Here is a 13,862-nt window from a genome sequence, read left to right on the forward strand (position 1 = left end):
TTGTTTAGGCACTAATTCATGAGTTATCCTTTGACAATTAGCACATTCACACCAACATGATTTTTGGGGGTGAGATTGAAGCACTTGCTTTCATTTGAGTTCCTTTTTTTTTTTTTTTGTTCTAAAAAAAAGAAAGTAAAGTTTAGTTATTGTTATAAATAAAGTAATAATTGTTCTAACAGGACTTTGCTAACTATAACTAAGAATATGGTGAAATATATGGCATCATATGGACTCATCATTCAACATTGAATTATTCCACAAACAACTTGGAATTCTATGCCATTGTGCAAGCATTGCAGTATTGGAGGCACTATCTGATCTACAAAGAGTTTGTTATGTTCTCCGATCATGACTCTTTAAAGCATATAAACAATCAGGAAAAATTGCCAACGAGGCATGCTAAGTGGGCAGCATAGTTGCAAGAATTTACATTCGTCTTAAAGCACAAAGCCGGTGTGCAAAATCAGGTTGCAGGTGCTTTGAGTCGGAGGAAGTGTTTACTTGGCTCGATGAGAATTCAAGTATTGGGGTTTGACTTTTTGAAGGATTTATTGAAAACTAATCCTTTCTTCTCTACATTTGTTAAAGATGTTAAGCATGGAACTATAACATAATATGTGTTGCATGATGGGTTTCTTTTTAAGGGGAACCAACTTTGCATAACAGAGTCTAGTTTAAGATTGAGGATCATACAAGAGTTACATAATGAAGGCCACGTTGGAAGGGACAAGACCCTGAGCTTATTTCTTTCTCTTATTTCTGGCTTACCATGCGCAAATATGTATATCGTTTTGTAGAACGATGTCGAATTTTTGTTTCAGGTTAGCCTTGTACTCAGTGCGGTGTAGTCTCAATTTTTGTTGTGATGGATCGATTTTCCAAGATGGCTCACTTTATTGTCTGCAAGAAGACAATGGATGCTTCGAAAGTTGCTGAGTTATTCTTTCATGATGTATATCAAATTCATGAGTTACCAAGATCGATTGTTTCTGATCGGAACACGAAATTTCTGAGTCATTTTTTGAGGAGCCTGCGGAAATTAGCTAATACACAATTGAATTTTAGCAACGCCTCATCCTCAACCTGATGGGCAAACTGAAGTTGTGAATCGCTAATTAGGGGACCTTTTGCGTTGCTTAGTTGGTTAGCATCTAAAGTCATTGGACCATAAGTTATGTATTGTGGAGTTCGCCTACTATTGTTCTGTCAATTGCAGCACCGGAATGTATCATTTCTACACTGTCTTTGGCTTAATTCCACTAGCACCAGTTGATCTTGCTCCTGTACCAAACGCGAAAAGAATTAGTGGCAAAGATGAAAGTTTCATTGATAATGTCAAGCAGATCGATAGCATGACGCACAAGCACCTTCAAGAAACAAGTCAGAAATACAAAGCTCATGCAGATTCCAAAAGGCGAATGGTGGAGTTTGATGTGGGAGAATTTGTTTGGGCAGTTTTGACGAATGATCGTTTTTCAGCTGGAGATTCCAATAAACTGTTTGCAAGGAAGATTGGGCCATATGAAATTCTTGAAAAGATTAACCTCAATGCTTATCACCTAAAGTTGCCTAGCCATATTCATACTTCTAATGTGTTCAATGTGAAACATCTCATTCCATTCAAAGTGGACAACGAAGATACTAGAGAGGCAAATTCGAAGGCGAATTTTCTCCAACCCAGAGAGGATGATGCATATATGATGGCTAGTTCATTTATGGATCGTTGGGATAAATTGAATGCTTAACATTATTAAGTACTACTTAATAAACTCAATAACAGCTTAGGGCATTTTTTTGGCTGATCATAACAGCCATGACGTTTTTATTGCTGATAATAGTCTTTCTTTATGTAATTTTCAATTTTCAATGCTATTAAGTTTATTGCCCTTTTAAATTTTGAATGTAAGTTACAAGTTGGTGATAAAACCTACTTCTTGCTGGAAGGTGGGGATGTTAGACCTTTTTTGAATGAATGAAATATGCAAAGAGATTTCTTTCTTAGTTTGTGCCTTTTTGTTTGTGAGATTGTTCAACTTTGTTCTTCTGGTTGTCTATGTTGTAGGTTGGTACTAGAGATGGGGTTTTGGGGTTTTGGGGTTTTCAGGACTCTCCTTGCACTAGGAAATAATTAACTCTGCATATCAATTTTTCTTTTCATTTTATTTTGTTTTTAGTCGTTGCACCTTGCATCAGTTTGATATTTTGAAAAAATATTTCTAATTTGAAATCCAAACTGCTAAAACTATTTAGATGGCAATTTCCAACTCTAATTTGTGTTGGATTTATCCAATATAAATCAACCTTTAAGTGGTCTACTACATGTAATAGGAATGTAATATTGGAGAATAATGTTGATTGTGATTTGATCTCTTAAAGATATCAATCCTATATAAGGTGTCTTATATTGGAAATAGGATTGATGGAATCCTTAATTGAATATGATTATGATACTTGACTTGGAGGCTAAGAAAGTAAGTTTAGGTTTCCTTTATGGATGGAAACCCTAACTTTTAGCCTATATAAAAACACCGGTCCCTATAAGCCTTAGAACACACAACATAATGCTTCCCGTGGAGTAGTTGTATTATGCTAGGAGTTTGTAGAAGACATTGGTGTCGCTGTGCCCTTTCTCCTTCCTTACTCGAGTACCATGGTTACAACTGGAATCAGATTTGTCACTCATACGTTTGTGTTTTAATTGTATAACCTTATAAAGCTAACAGTTTGACCATCGCAAAGTCTAGTAGCACACACTTTTTCCAACTTAACTTGTAAGCTAAGCAAGAAAATAGAATCAAAACAATGTAGTCGCTATCTTTCAACACTTATTTCAAGTTGGTAGGCTAGTAATCTATATATAAAGCCAACACAAAAAGTGAATAGTGTTTTTGGTATTTCTAATAATATAGCTCGATAATAATTCATTTCTTTTAAAGCATACCTTGACCGTTCAAGACTTATGTGGGTGTCTAATATAATTGAAGTGCAACAGTATTTTTTTGAAATGTTACATTATCAAAAGACACCCAAAAAAAAACATTTCATGTGAATGCTGACCAAAATGAAAACGCAGCTTTGTACAATAGCCATTTTTGTCTCCACCTTAAGATGCAACTTTCCAAATCATTACGATCAAATCATTACGATGCCATAGTACAACTTTACAAATTATTGCAATGTGCAACTTTTCCAAATGTGGTCGACTTTTGTAGGCTAGCTGGAGGCCAGCCACGAAAAGGGCCTTTCATTCAGAATCAGATCTATTTTCGATTTTTATGTTTGGAACTTTAGGATCGAGAAATTGGAACCGTTGAAGAGAATCATTTAAATCATTGAGTAATAATTGATGAATGCCAGCTATATCTACCAGTCTACCACGGCACTGTCCAATGCTAGAGATGCACAAAAGCTGATCCCCTTAACGTTGGATTTCATTTAAGAAATCTTACAAACATATAAAAGTACTACTAAATTATACACTAATGGTATCAAGTGACCGTAATTATGACTTAAAACCTTTATCTTCTCTTATAACGTAGAGTGGGGGAGCTTTTTTTATTTATTTTTTCTTTTCTCTACTGGCGTGGTAAAGTTTGCATTACTTGTTTTTTGGATAATGTTAGTAAAATAAAATTTGTAAATAAAATTTTGTAAACTAAATGATATGAAAGTTGATAATTAAATTATGACTTAAGCTTTGATAAACGCGATGATTCTTACTAATGACACATTATTTAGTTTGTAAATTTTATCTACAAATTTAATCTTCTTAACATTACCCGTAATCTTTTGTGTATATCCTCAATCCTATCACGAGACGCAAACACGACCAATCCGGAAGGAGAGGAGTCGGAAGACCTACACTATTTGTTGGCATAAATAAATGACACAACACTACACCAAAATTAGCAATTGTCATTGTACAAAACCAAAGATAAATATATATATATATATATTTTTTTTTTTTAATTTTTTTTTTTTTGCATACTATCGATGAACAAGAATGAGCAATGTTTGATGTATCCGGACATGATTATGGTTATTATTTTACTTAAATATAAAACGTAAATTTGTTATTTTATTAATATACCCAAAAAGTGACATACGTCAACATTGTCGCCTAACTTTATTATAATACGTAGAATAATACATCATATAACTTGTATTTTTGATATCCATAAAATTTTCTCAGCAAGAACACATTCATCAAGCAAGTCACCATGTCCTATAAATATAAAAATAAAAAATCAAGCAAGTCACTGTGTCATATTGTTTATAATCAAAGAGAAAATTTCACACAAAACCAATATCTCTCTTATTTTTCTTCATTTGTTTTAAGTTAAAGAATGAATGTCATTTTACAATCTAGAGACATTCCTCTTCACTTGAAGTGAGAAGTCTTATATTCAATTTTCACCAAAGGTGAATTTAAAACCACATTATTAATAGCACATTGTCAGGCTTAGCCCACTCTCCACCCCTTAGTGTAGATAATATCGTTCGTTAAAAAAAAAATTAAAGAAAAATGAATACAGTAATTTTCAAAATAGTGAAATATTCCTAATATTAGTTCACAGAATTAGATGTAAATTGAATTTATTCATAAAATTAAGTTAAAAAGTAAAGAGAGATATTGTTTTTGTCAGGTCAATGCAAACCATCCCTCATCGACTACGATGTCGGTGGCTGTAGATCCACTGCATGGGTACAGAGCACTCTGGTTATGATTATAAATTGGATTCTGCTAAAGCTGCTAGATAAACCATCAGTCCTGCTATACTCTTTTATAAATTGAGTTTTAACTTCCGCACAAAACAAATATCATCATGATGGGGATGGGGTTTTACAACTCCATTTCTGCAGTGTTTTTGTCATCCTTTTTAATGCATGCTTTCATTCTTCACTCTTGCCTTCCTTGTTTCGCCCTTCCGGGAAATGAGACAGATAGACTCGCTTTGCTTGAAATCAAGGCTAGCATAACTCATGACCCTTTTCAAGTCCTGACTTCATGGAATGAAACCATCCACTTTTGCTCTTGGCATGGCGTTACATGTGGTCGTCGTCATAAGAGGGTCACAAGCTTGAGCCTGTGGTCCTTGAAACTTGGAGGATCTATATCGCCGCATGTTGGGAACTTGAGTTTTTTGAGAGTCATTGATCTCCAAAACAACAGCTTAGGCCATGAAATTCCTCCAGAATTCAGCCGCCTGCACAGATTGCAACACCTATGGTTAAACAACAATTCACTGAGTGGAGAAATTCCTACCAACTTGTCGCGTTGCTCTCAGCTCCTCAGGCTCGCTGTTGGTTTCAATGTGCTGATGGGAAAAATTCCGAATGAGCTTGGCCTCCTGTCAAAGTTAAGATATTTTCGCATACACTTTAACCACTTTACAGGGGGAGTCCCTCCTTCTTTTAGAAACTTATCATCTCTTGAACAGTTCTCCGCATCTTCTAATAATTTGAGTGGCACTGTCCCTGATATTTTTGGCCGAATGACCAATCTTAGCTTTCTTGCTTTCGATGTAAATAGGTTTTCGGGTATGCTTCCTCCGTCAATCTTTAATCTCTCTTCTCTCACAGTCCTTTCTATGACAATAAATGAAATCCAAGGGACGCTGCCCTCAAACTTAGGTATGGTCATTCCGAGGCTCCAACTATTTTCCATTAACGAAAACCAATTCAGTGGACCTATTCCTGTTTCATTATCTAATGCCTCAAATCTAATTAGATTGGGGATGGCAGGTAACCACCTGCATGGAAAGGTCCCTCCTTTGACAAATTTGCATAAGCTTAAGCGGTTAACCCTTGGTGACAACCATCTCGGAAGTGGGGGAATTGATGACTTGACCTTTCTCTGCGATTTGAGCAATGACACCCATTTAGAATATCTCAATATGCGTACCAACAATTTTGGGGGCACGTTACCTCAATGCATAGGAAACCTGTCTTCTTCTCTTCAAATCTTCTATATAGGTCAAAATAAAATATTAGGAAGTATCCCGAATGAGATTGCAAATCTGGCTAACTTACAGGTTTTGTTCATGTCTGAGAACCAATTATCAGGTCACATTCCCCCTGGTGTAGGAAAGCTGCACAAGTTATATCTATTAAATTTGAGTGTGAACTCTCTTTGTGGCAATCTTCCATCCTCTTTCGGAAATTTAAGTCAACTAAATGAGTTATCCTTAGACGGCAACAAACTTCAAGGCAACATCCTGCCGTGTTTAATTAAGTGTCAGAATTTGAGGATCTTATCTCTTGATGCCAACATTTTTAGCGGTATCATATCGCAAGAAATCGTTGGTCTGTTGAACTTGTATGTATTGAGTTTACCTCAAAATCATTTTACAGGCTCCCTGCCAGAGAACATAGGAACTTTAATAAATCTAGAGTATTTAGATATCTCTGATAACATGTTATTCGGTAAAATTCCCACAAGTCTTGTTAGTTGTATAAAATTAGAGTACCTATACATGGATGGAAATTTCTTTAATGGGACGATTCCATCAACTTTGAGTTCACTAAGAGGTCTTATAGAATTGTCTCTCTCTCACAACAACTTGTCAGGCACAATTCCAGAATTCTTAGAACGTTTTGTATTTTTGGAATCTCTGAATCTATCTTATAACAATTTTGAGGGCATGTTGCCGATCAAAGGAGCGTTCAAGAATGCAACGGCGACATCAGTTGAAGGAAATAGCAAGCTTTGTGGGGGCATACCTGAGTTTCATTTGCCAAAGTGCAAACTCCAGCATGCAAAAAAGAAAGGATTGAGCTTAACCATGAAATTGGTTCTCTCCCTCGTTTGTGGGATTCTTGGAGTCATTTTTGCACTAACCTTTTTGTACCTTTATTGCTCACGGAGGGACAAAAAGGGTCAACCTGCAAGTGATTCGGACAAATTTCCCCAGGTGTCTTACCAAAGTCTTCTAAAGGCAACAAATGGATTCTCCTCAACCAACTTGGTCGGTATGGGTAGTTTTGGGTCCGTTTATAAAGGACTACTTGAGCAACGTGAAACTCCAGTTGCCATCAAGGTACTCAACCTCGTTCGTCGCGGAGCTTACAAAAGTTTTATTGCTGAGTGCGAGGCTTTCAGAAATATTAGACACCGTAATCTTGTCAAGGTACTCTCAGCATGTTCTGGTTTTGATTATCGCGGTCACGACTTCAAGGCCTTAATTTATGAGTTCATGGTTAACGGGAGCTTGGAGGAATGGCTGTATCCAATTCATACAATTGGTGAGACAAATGAGAGGCCAAGAAGCTTAACAATTTCTCAGAGGTTGAATATTGTTATTGATGTTGCTATGGCATTGGATTATCTCCATCATCATTGTGAGACGCCAATAGTTCATTGCGACCTCAAACCCAGCAATATTCTTCTCAATGAGGACATGGTTGCACATGTAGGTGACTTCGGGTTGGTGAGGTTCCTACCAAAAGCTGCTGAAAATTCTTCGGGAAATCAATCAAGCTCTTTAGGGATCAAGGGAACTATTGGTTATGCTCCTCCAGGTAAATACACTTGGTGGTTTATTTTTCCCTAGCTAGTATTTTAAAATTGTGCAGTATTTATTTTAAAATTTTCAAACATGAAATGAGCTTTTAGCATTTCACTAGAAAATTAGAATCTAATGTTCTGAATTGTGGAATGCAGAATATGGCATGGGACATGAAGTGTGGACACAAGGTGATGTGTACAGCTTTGGCATCCTCCTGTTGGAAATATTTACAGGAAAAAGACCGACCGATGACATGTTTCAGGGAACTTCAAACCTTTATAGCTTTGTGAAGGCAGCTCTGCCTGAGCAAGTGGAAGAGGTTTTGGATCCCGTTCTTGTTCAAGAGAGCAATCATCCTAATGAGGGGAGGGCAAGGAATCGCATCCTAATCATAGAAAGTTTAATCTCTGTTTTAGAAATTGGTGTTGCTTGCTCAGCGGAGTTGCCTAGAGAAAGATTGAACATCTATGATGCTGTGGCACATATGTGTCGGATCAGAAACAAACTTCGAGCAAATGGTATATGTGAATAGAAGCTTATTGTTAATAATGTGGTATAGCATGTAATAGTATTGATGTTATGTGAAAGCGTTCTCGTATTTGTTAGATAAAAAATGCAGTGCAAATGGCTAGTTGATCAATGTTAGCCAAACAAACTTATTTGCATCGAATTATGCTTGAAGAATGACGTTCTAGCTTTGCCAAACATTACAAGACGAACACTCTGAAAGAATTAAAATTAAAAATTAAAATACAAAGTTGTGGAAAGTATTCATCAAATTTCAAACCTATGTTGGATTTCCTGCTCTATGTTGAGAGGTTTATCCCTGGTTGAAAATGGGAAGCGTTATATAGTAGCTTATTGCTTTTTTTATTTTATTTTTTCAGAAAACCTTGACGGTACGAGGAGAATTTTATTAATAACATAAAATAAGTTACATAAATTAGAGGACATAAACCTAACTTCTCGTAACACGTGAAAAAGAAATAAAAAATACATGAAAAAGAAGAGGGACATAAACCTTACTCTTCTATAAACGAAACAATAAAGATACAAAAATATGCATTCATCAGTCATCCATTCATCAACATTTATCTTAGCATTCATCAACATTTATCTTTCGCTCGCTCACTCTCATATTTCATTAAAATATTGTTGGTCCAAGCAACACAGAGGTGGACATTCATCAAAGCCATGTCACAGATCCAGTGTCATGCACAGTTTTTGTTAAAATTGCCATAGTCAATTTTTGTTAAAGTTTTTAGTTTGTTAGTTTTTATTATTTTGTTTTTAAGTTTTGTTTTGCTAGAGGACAGGCAAAAAGTTTTTAGTTTGTTAGTTTTTATTTTTTATTTTTGAGTTTTGTTTTGCTAGAGGACAGGCAAAAAGCTAAGTTTGGGAGTATTTGATGAGTACATATTATACCATATATTTTACCCTATTCTTAGTTATAGTTTATTGGTTATTTTGGTAGAATTTTGATACTTTGTTATGTATTTTCAATGCAAGGCATTCGACTTCCTCTTGAGTAAAAAGTGATCAAACGGATGAATTTTAGAGATTTCAATTGAAGGATGGTCGTGAGTCTTTCAAGATGATTGTACCAAAATTTCAGATTTTTCTACCAAGTCGTTTAACCGCGGCGAAGAAAAGAAGGCACAGCGCGTAGCTTTCCCAGATTGACGTTTTTGAACATTGTGGGTATTTTGGAGGTGAAGATGGAATATTTTGAGGAAGATTTGTTTTGAGGATTTGATGGGGACGATGCAGGTTTTGTAACACATTGTGCATAACTGCATTTAAAATATCTCTTACAACTTAAGGTGTGAAACATTTAAAAAGTTAAGGAATAAATAGAAATACCTGCTGCAGAAAGATTAGATTGATCCTAGGGGAGGACATCGGATCTTTTGCACTATTAGCTGAGGAACTCTTCAAACCATTATCACCCTTTTAGCCAAACCTGACGCTGAACAAATATCCAGGCGAGCATCAATCCAGGTCAGATCACCGTAGAGCTCTCCAAGTTTTACGTGCTGGAAAGTATAGCAGAGAGAGCCGAAAAAATCAATACTGAATGGACTTCTCTTCTTACTGCTCGAAGAATTGCCCTCGTCTCCCCTCATATCAACTGCCACTGGGTTGTACCCATCCTGAAACCAGGCAGTGCAGCCTCCACCTAAAATGTAATGCCACCATTGACCAGAAGAAGTGAGAATGGCATTACAAATTAATTTTGCAAGCGAAAGGGAACTATATCACTAACAATGATTAATTTTGACAATTAAAGAATTTCGTATCTGGCCTTCCCTGGGGCAAACATCAGGAAATAGTTAAAGTAAAAACCTAAAGATACTGCATACTGTCGGCAACGGATCTGGACTCGTAAACACAAAAAAAATATTGAATTGCTCTGTTAGAATTTGTCTCTAGAATTATTTTTATTACTATTATTTTCTTTTACTGCAGTCACACCTACCACCACGGAACACCATGAAAGGAGGTGACATACTCCTTAAGTCTACTGGCTTTTAATATACTAAAGTAGAAAACTACACACATACAATATAAATGAAACTAAGAGGTACCAAAACATGTATACATGTATAAAAACATGCAAATGTATAAACTAAAAAATTATAATATACACCTGAGTATTGGTATGAAACTTCCAAAAAACTGTAACGAGATAATACAAGTTATCACAGAAAATATGAGTAACGTGTTAAATTACCAAAAACTCCATATAATGCAGCATGAGGTTCTTTAAGACGCAAATCATAAGATGGCCGCCAAAACAAACCCTTTTCTTTCTGTATCATGATGTCTTTTCGTGTCTCATTTTGACTCCAAAGATCTTGGCTTTTTTCATAAGAAAAGGCAGCCTTTGCGCAGAATCCAGGCATTAGAGAAGGAGGTGCCTCATCATCTATGGAATTAACTGCCTGGGGATGACCACTGTTTTTATGTACACCAATGTGGTACCGCAATCCAGATTTGGAGACAAGTGATGACATATCTAAGGAAATTGACTCAGGCACATCCCAGTATTTTCCCTTATGGTCAACGAACAGTTCAGGCCATGCAGCCTCAAGTGTAATATCATGGTAAGGAAGCTGCAAACACCTTAAAGGTTGAGAAAATTTAATGCATGGCTCATAATTTAAACAGGAAGATAAATAAAGGAAATAAAGGTACAGACATGAACTTTTTCACTCAAACAGCTTAGGCAGCACATGTGCAATGTTAAAGGTACTGATATTAACTTTGTCAGTACATGGCTCTTAATTTATAGACTTGAAACTTTCCAATTTTATCTATGTTCCCTGCAGTGCATTTGTGCAATGTTATCAAGTCATGTAACCTATAAAGAAAAGTGGTAAACAGAAGACACTTGTAAATTAAGATTTTTGAAGCATGTTGATATATACGAACCTATATACAAGGTATGTTCAGGAAAGAAATGAAAAAATTGTGGCCTCATTTGGTCTCTAAGATTGGTTTGAAATGGACAACCCACTATATTCAAGGTATGTTGACAAAAGAAATGAAAAAATTGTGGCTTACTTGAAGGTAGGAGATGGATTATTTTCCATTCCAATCCACCAAAATGGTAAGGATCAGAAGGGATTATTTTCCATATTCCCCTTCTAATCACCTCAATATGAAAAATCATTCACCCCTATCTTTAATATACCCTCAATATAGCAGTTTGTCCATTCCGTTCCAATCCTAGAGACCAAACAAGGCCCTACTTTTCAACAATTAATAAATTAGGAAACAATACTTTAAGATTATACATGCTGACAGAATCTGGTAAAGTTCAAGTGATACATCCCTATAATTACTTATTTTTAACTTCAATTCCTATAAGAGAAATTTGTCATATGAAAGAAAGAAAAAAATCGCAGTTGGATGATGCTACAACCTGGCATGAACAAACCCAAAAAAGAACTTTAAACCTAACAACTCCAATCAGTAAACAAATTATCCACCTAGCCATAGTAATTGTGCAAAAAAATGAAGAAATTGACACCCATAAATCCCTCAAACTAGCTTCAAAAACCCGGCAAACAAGGGACAAAAGGAATTCTGACTGTTTAAACATTTGATTAAAGGTCAAAACAAGAAAGTAAATGTGTGCCTTATGAAAGAGCATCAATTTGTTGCGGCGTCCTTTTTTCTCACCATGTCCTTCTGTGCTCAACTTTATGGATTAGGACGGAGACGAAAGAAGCTGTGTGCATAATCCAAACGAATAAAGTGACTTGTCCAAGACACGCTTCACCACATCTCATCATTGGTAACTTCAGCTTTAATACAAGAAAAGAGTTTCTTCGGGCGGAACTGCCCAATTAATCCAAGCCACCTATTTTCACGCAGATCATGTAACAAGGGAATTAGTATGTCGGACAACTAAGAATGCTAATGTGAGATGACTTTGGTCTAAGCATAGGGATAATCCCAACCAGTGCTCTGATAAACCTGATAAAGCTTTGATGCTCTCGAAAAACATAAGAACTCGCTTGCAAATCAGTAAAATAACAAGGCAACAAAAAATTCATGCTTTATGTGCTATACCACTAGAACTAGGCAAACAAGCTTTGTTCGGCTGTCAAGCTTTCCACTCAATCTCTCTTTCTCACATCAAGTAATTCACCAATAACCCAAAGTTTATACAATATACCAACATCTTCCTAAATATCAAACAAAGAACAAACCAAACCTAGAAGCAGAGGCTCCTTAGCAATTAGTAACATAAAAATTGTTTACAAAAATACGAATTTGGAGAACAAAAAAAAGGTTCATTTCTCAGGAAACAGGAGACAAATTATCTTTCCTAACCTTTTTCCTTTACCCAATTCAACCCCATAACAACAATTTCAATTGTTCTTCTCTCCAAACTTTCCCGGCAACCAAACAAACAACAAATGAATCACTCCCATTTCCCATCATTTTCTCAGTAACCATACAAACCACAAACCAATCAACAGAAACACGTAAAACGAAAAAGAATATCCATTAAACGAAAAATAAAATAAATTTGAGAAAACCCAATAGGCAATAGCTAAGCAAAGAAGTTGTAGCCGTGTACCAGTTAGAGGTAGCTGGTCTGAGCAGAGGGACTGGCGAGAGAAAGAACCCAAGTCCTGTAAGAATTGGGGTTGTAGGAAGGTATAACACCCAGAAGAAAGAGTTGCTGAATCCTAAGGGCTCGGCTGGCTCGAGCACCGTCGAGAGGAAAGGGGTCGCCGGGAACGGCCTTGGCCGAGCCCTCAAGGGTCTGAGGCGAAGAAACGTTCAAGTCCCAGAAGGCTGAGTCCATCGCCGTCCTCAGGTTCGCCATTGTTGGCTGTCGAAAGAGTGAGGGAGCGCGAATTCTTTTTGGTTTCGGTTTTGGGGTTCAAGTGGTGGGTTTGTGAAGGTTTTATTTCTCTTCCTTTGGGTCCTCGTCTGTCTTGAAATGAGTTTGAACATGGTGTATCCTCTTTATCGCATTTGTGCTAATGACATGATATTAAGTGGAGAAAAACTTATGAGTTATAATTGTTTCATTGGCTTGAGACTTTACCATGGCGATGTATCATTGTCATAGAAGTACTTTGCAAGAAAGAGATTGATGGTTGGGAAATCCGCAAAATCCACCATGGTGTGAAAGGAGATAGTGGTGATAACCTACACTATAACCCACCAGTAGGATTGTATCTAGTGATGTGTTCTTGCTTTTATGTTGATGTGTTGATGTTGCAAGATTGTACACTAAGCAAGTCGGCAATTAAAAACAGAAGTATTGAAATATTAGCAGATCCAACTGCAAACAACATTCTAACCCTTAAATCTACATAGGTGGAAATAAGAAGGGTCCACTGAGATTTTGAATTGGATCTACATTTGACCGGCCCCGCTCGGTGAAGTCGAGTCAATACGCTATGTTATATTTCAATGAAGGAAGATGCTAGTTTAAGGGAGGTGAATAGGTTCCAATTTATAAATTTAATGTTAATATCGATTCTCAAATTTCACATTCGCATCATATGAAATATCCTACATAATAAACAAATAAATGTACACATGGACATAGGAAAATCCTCGGGCTCCCTCCCAAGTCAGGACAAATGAGGACGGAAAGACTTACAAAACTCATCAACTAGTAGGCAATTTTATCTCCAGGCTTTGCTACTCAAACTCTCTTCAACCTTCAAGTGGAAGTGGCACGATACTAACACAGTCAAGTGCAATCCTGGAATCCGTTCGAAAGACAATTGGCCCTTAAATCTACAAAGGAAACGTAATGTGTCAATAACAATTGGATTTTCATCCCAGTAACCAAAACATTCACCCCAGCCACGC

The 13,862-nt window shown here is 36.5% G+C and overlaps 1 protein-coding gene and 1 pseudogene across 1 annotated transcript; one reads left to right on the top strand and one right to left on the bottom strand.

The window, feature by feature from the left end:
- Positions 1 to 4,657: 4,657 nt before the first annotated feature.
- LOC125477215 (probable LRR receptor-like serine/threonine-protein kinase At3g47570) lies at positions 4,658 to 8,043 on the top strand. The gene is made up of 3 exons (XM_048584171.1): positions 4,658 to 5,637; positions 5,749 to 7,524; positions 7,667 to 8,043. The coding sequence occupies exons 1-3, from the start codon at positions 4,830 to 4,832 to the stop codon at positions 8,041 to 8,043; spliced, it is 2,961 nt and encodes a 986-aa protein (XP_048440128.1). The 5' UTR covers positions 4,658 to 4,829.
- Positions 8,044 to 8,944: 901 nt separating this feature from the next.
- Positions 8,945 to 13,187, bottom strand: LOC125477192 (annotated as a pseudogene).
- Positions 13,188 to 13,862: the final 675 nt, after the last annotated feature.

The sequence above is a fragment of a genome, unplaced genomic scaffold (genome assembly GCF_019419815.1).
Source record: "Pyrus x bretschneideri cultivar Hongxiangsu unplaced genomic scaffold, Pyrus_bretschneideri_v1 Contig200, whole genome shotgun sequence".
NCBI lineage: Eukaryota > Viridiplantae > Streptophyta > Magnoliopsida > Rosales > Rosaceae > Pyrus > Pyrus x bretschneideri.

Bases quoted from the DNA above. Each gene is read 5' to 3' on its own strand.
- LOC125477215 (XM_048584171.1), top strand. From the start codon at position 4,830: ATGATGGGGATGGGGTTTTACAACTCCATTTCTGCAGTGTTTTTGTCA. The intron at 5,638-5,748 runs GTATGGTCATTC...TGGGGATGGCAG, and splicing joins GACGCTGCCCTCAAACTTAG to GTAACCACCTGCATGGAAAG. The intron at 7,525-7,666 runs GTAAATACACTT...TGTGGAATGCAG, and splicing joins TATTGGTTATGCTCCTCCAG to AATATGGCATGGGACATGAA.